At 38.3% G+C, this 5,000-nt stretch overlaps 2 protein-coding genes across 8 annotated transcripts in view; one reads left to right on the forward strand and one right to left on the reverse strand.

Annotated features, from left to right (window-relative positions):
- nrxn2b (neurexin 2b) overlaps positions 1 to 5,000 on the forward strand; it is a 786,445-nt gene that overhangs the window by 489,258 nt on the left and 292,187 nt on the right. For all 7 annotated transcript variants that reach the window (XM_052140149.1, XM_052140185.1, XM_052140162.1 and 4 more), the window contains 2 exons: positions 1,837 to 1,998; positions 3,197 to 3,635. In XM_052140149.1, the coding sequence (XP_051996109.1) occupies positions 1,837 to 1,998; positions 3,197 to 3,635 (601 nt within the window). The remainder of the gene's footprint in view (positions 1 to 1,836; positions 1,999 to 3,196; positions 3,636 to 5,000) is intronic.
- Positions 1 to 5,000, reverse strand: part of LOC127653517 (mitogen-activated protein kinase kinase kinase 11) — a 359,883-nt gene that overhangs the window by 2,524 nt on the left and 352,359 nt on the right. The gene's annotated exons all lie outside the window — the stretch shown is intronic.

Consider the following 5,000-nt stretch of genomic DNA (forward strand, 5'->3'; position numbering starts at 1 on the left):
TATTTGTTTTAGTTTAGTTTGTTATTTCTTTGTTAGTTTTAGTTTAGTTTTAGTTTAGTTTTAGTTTTGTTTGTTATTTCTTTGTTTGTTTTAGTTTAGTTTTAGTTTATTCTGTAATTTTTTTGTTAGTTTTAGTTGTGTTTATACTTTGTTTTATTTTAAATAAATTATTGTAAAATAAATTATAAATATTTCTAAAACTATGCATGTATTAAATTAAGTTACATTGAGAAACTCACTTTCACATTTCAGTCCTTTAAATATGGACAGCGTCTCTCTTAAGTAATACGTAAAGAATCTCCTTGAATGTGTGTTAAGTACACCTTTGGAAAATACAATAAAAAATAGTAAATGTTCCTAAAATACAACATAGAAAACAATAAGATCAATAATTCTGGCTAACACGATTCAAGATGTTGTCTGTAAAGGAATATTCCGGTACAAGTTGAACTCAATCAACAGCATTTGTGTCATATTGGTAGTGTGACAATAAAGTGATTTGATTTGATTGATTTGATTTGAATGTTGATTACCAAATAAATTATTTCGACTCATCCCTCATTTTCTTCAAAAAAGCAGAAGTGTGTGTTACAGTTACACTTACAATAGAAGTCAATGGAGCCAATCCGTAAACATTAAAATACTGTTTCAAAAGTATAGACACAAGACATAAACAATATGTGTGTTAACATGATTTTGTTATCATAAAATCACTTACTAACTGCATCTGTATAAAGGTATAGACAATTTTACTACTTCATTAACCCTAAAACGATCATAAAACTGATGATTTAATCAACTTTACAGCTCAAATAATTCACAAGTTTTAATAGAACCATTTATGAAAGTACTTTTATAAAGTTATAAGGTTCACATTTCTGCATTTAAACACTCCAAAAATTCTCCCCATTGACTTCCATTGGAAGTGCCTTATTGTAAATTTGTAATTTTTCAAGGGCAAGTCAAAATAAATGTATGCGGTAAACATTACGCCATAAATGCTGTGGACTTAATTTGTATTGAACCCAACATATTCCTTTATAAGCACATTTCTCAAGCACATCTGTATATTCTTTGTTTTCAGAGTCTATGAATTATGAATTACTTATCACATGGCCATGGAGGGAAATTCAGAGTGAAGCTGACATTGTTTCTGCTCAATACTACTGTGTTGCTGTGATTTGAAAGCAACAGTTAAACGTTTGGCTTGTGAGACTACATCTAAAATATAGAACTGATGAATCGTGACGGCTCAAGATGCTAGCAGATGGTCGGTTTAGCCAGTCTGTGATGAATTGTTTATTTTGTATTATTGTTGCTTTGGAGAAAAGTGTCTGTCAAATGAATCAATGTAAATGTAGAGCATAACTGCAGCTTTATTAGTGACATAAATGACCCGACACGAAAACTTTCATTCAGGCTTTTGTAAAAGCATTTGGAGCCATGGAAGCCCATGGAGAGTAGAATTAAAGTGATATTTTGTCATTGTCTGTACTCCGTAGGGTTCACAGAGAGAACGTCAGTGTTTATATCATTTGGATTGCACTTTGGTTTAAAATCTTATTCGCACCAGGAATCTAGTCTCTAGAAATTAAATAAGAATCATAATGTATTATTAAAGTGTAATAATGTGAATTTGAGGTCAGTTTAGGATGTGGAACAGCAATGAGCTTTTACATCGGCACTGTAAAGAAACTCTTTCCTCAAGCAACTAAAACCACAAAGTTTAATCCTGTTTAATCCAGTGTCTTTCTCTCCTTTTCTCTTTCTCTCTCTTTCTCCTCGGAAACACTCTCTCTGTCTCTCTCGGTCTGTCACGGGTCGTCCCATCGGTAGGTCACTATCTCAGTGGATGGTATATTGACCACCACTGGCTACACACAGGAAGACTACACAATGCTCGGCTCTGATGACTTCTTCTATATCGGTGGAAGTCCAAACACGGCGGATCTGCCCGGATCGCCCGTCAGCAACAACTTCATGGGCTGCCTCAAAGATGTGAGTGTGTCGGGAAATATTATTGTCACTGCATTCTTTAAAACGCTGTTGAGACCTCTACAGTACTTCACACGACTTGTCCTGATCAGTCTGACCATTCTCTGTTGATCTCTCTCATCAAAAATACATTTCCATCCCCAGAACTAGTAAATTCTAGAGACTGTTGTGTGTGAAACTCCCAGAAACACTCAAACCAGCCCGTCTGACACCAACAATCATTCATGCAGCTCCATGTTGAGGTCAACAGAGAGGTCAACAGAGAATGGTCAGACTGGTTTAAACTGGTAAAGTCTACAGTAACTCAGATAACCACTCTGTACAATTGTGCTGAAGAATATCATCTCTGAATGCTGTTCTGAGATGCGGGTTGGAGCTGTTTTGGCGGCACGAGGGGGACATACACAATATTAGGCAGGTAGTTTTAATGTTATGGCTAATAAATATATATATATATATATATATATATATATATATATATATATATGTATATATATATATATTATAATCAGTGTTGGGCAAGTTACTTCCAAAATGTAATACAATATAGATTACTAGTTACTGTCATTTGAGAGTAATTAGTTATATTACAATATTACTGTCTCTGAATTATAATGCATTACACTACTTTTGAGTTACTTTCATCAAAATAAGTGCGGAAGTATGAACTGGCATTCGAAAATGCTAAAATTGAGTTTATTGCAGCTCATTATACATCCAGTGGAGGGCAATGTGGTATAGCATAATGACTGTGTAGGCCCCTAAAACTACTAACAACTTAATATAATAGGCCCAGTGAAGGCTCATGGCACAATTCAATAAGTAACAATCACTATCAGAATCACAAAAGCATATAATAAACAGCACTCGATTCTGGATTAGATGCTAGCCATCTATCAACCACATTGTTCGCAATTAGATTAAGTGTATTGGCAGGGCTGGACTGGTAATTTTCCCGGTGGGCTGACACACTTTGGGGCCGATCAAGAGAGGACTGGCCATCGTAAGAACCGAGAGGGCCGATTGGTAGACCGCGAAACGGGCCAAATGGGCCGCGATATGCCAAAATGAGCCACAAAACGGTGCCGCAATATACAGAAAAGGCCAGCAATTTTTCGATGAGACTTTACTTTCTAGAAGAAACACACACCTGTGTTTATTAAAGTAATAGGAAATAAACTGCCTGTATCGTCCCCTGTAGGTCGTCTACAAGAACAACGACTTCAAGCTGGAGCTGTCCCGTCTGGCCATTGAGAGGGACCCTAAGATCAGTCTCCATGGTGATCTGGTCTTCCGCTGCGAGGACGTGGCGGCCCTCGACCCTGTAACCTTTGAGACAGCCGAGTCTTACATCGCTCTTCCGCGCTGGGACACCAAGAAAACCAGCTCCATATCGTTTGATTTCCGCACCACAGAACCGAGCGGACTGCTGCTCTTCAGTCACGGGAAACCACAGAGCACGAAAGAGCAGCGTCCCGGCCGCGAGATGAAGAGCGATTACTTCGCCATGGAGCTGCTGGACGGATTTTTATTCCTGCTGATGGACATGGGATCAGGGAGTATCAAACTCAAGACCAGCAACAAGAAGGTGAATGATGGAGAATGGTGCCATGTTGACTTCCAGAGAGAAGGGAGGAAAGGTGAGAAACACACACATCTGAAAGAGCGCGTTCACACTGCGGTTCAATCCAGTTGTCACTCCACTTCTGAGTGTTTGAGGATCTCGTTCTGTTCACACACACACACTTCCGTTATTTACAGGAGTGACTTAACGTTCCAACGCACAATTTTGGGAAAGACAGCTGGGTTTAAATGTGGAAGTGAATTCACAAAATTCACAAAAAAAAACAGAGATCGCATTTTGTTCCCCATTCTGATGGTTGATGTGAACATTAACTAAAGCTCCTGAACTGTATCTGCATGATTTTATGCACTGCACTGCTGCCACATGATTGGCTGATCAGATAATCGCACAGATGATTGTTGGTGTCAGACTGGCTGGTTTGAGTATTTCTGTAACTGCTGAACTTCTTAACTTCAGATGACGCTAAAAAACACAATATCCCCGACTTGTATAGCTGATGCACATGCGCGTACTCAAGGTGATTGACAGGTGGTGTCTGTATCTAAAAGGTGATTGACAGGTGATATCTGTATCTAAAAGGTGATTGACAGGTGATGTCTGTATATAAAAGGTGATTGGCTCTGTTACCTGTAAGACGGGACTTCCTTTCTACATCCGTTGACCGTTGGGCGTTCTGATTTCTCCCAGTTATTTTAATAGAAGTGTCCCGTCTCTGCTAAATAGTCTTCGGTTAAACCCTTGGCATCCATGTTTCTTGTTTACATCCTCGAGGTCCCAAACAGTTGCTATGGTGATCACTATGTCAACCATCATGAGTTCTGGAGTGACTCCTGTATTCTGTTCACACACCATTCCATTCTTTAAATGTTATTCCCAAAGCAGAGTCTGTACGTGACCATATTAAAACTCACAGATGCCGCTGAGTTCTGCTGCCAAATGCTCTTCATGTGCTGTAATTGACTAATAGAGTGTGAGACTGCAGAATGTGGGTGTTTGTGCTGTGGGGAAAAGTCCAGCCGTTCTGTAATTGCAATTTAATAGACAATTACGAGTCAGTCATAAATCTCCCCGATCTACTCTGAGATGAGAACGGAAATATGTGCTCACGCAAACAAAATCAGAAATGAACAATTGACTCTTCAGGTTATAGTCCTTGAATCTGGAAAAACAACTAACATATGTGAGTCATGGGTTCACTCGGAAGTTTCCAATGATAGATTTATGAGTAAAAATCATCTCTTTAAGAGACACATTTTGTTCTATAATATAAATTGCACACAGTCAGACCTCATACAAGGCTTTTATTCATAAGAAGGTCACAGGTTTGATTCCCAGGGAACATATAAAGTGATAAATAAAAAGCTTCAATGACCTGTAAATCATAAAGGAAAGAGGATTTTGCCAAATAGATCAAAGTAAA

This window comes from Xyrauchen texanus, chromosome 2 (assembly GCF_025860055.1).
Source record: "Xyrauchen texanus isolate HMW12.3.18 chromosome 2, RBS_HiC_50CHRs, whole genome shotgun sequence".
Taxonomy (NCBI): Eukaryota; Metazoa; Chordata; class Actinopteri; order Cypriniformes; family Catostomidae; genus Xyrauchen; species Xyrauchen texanus.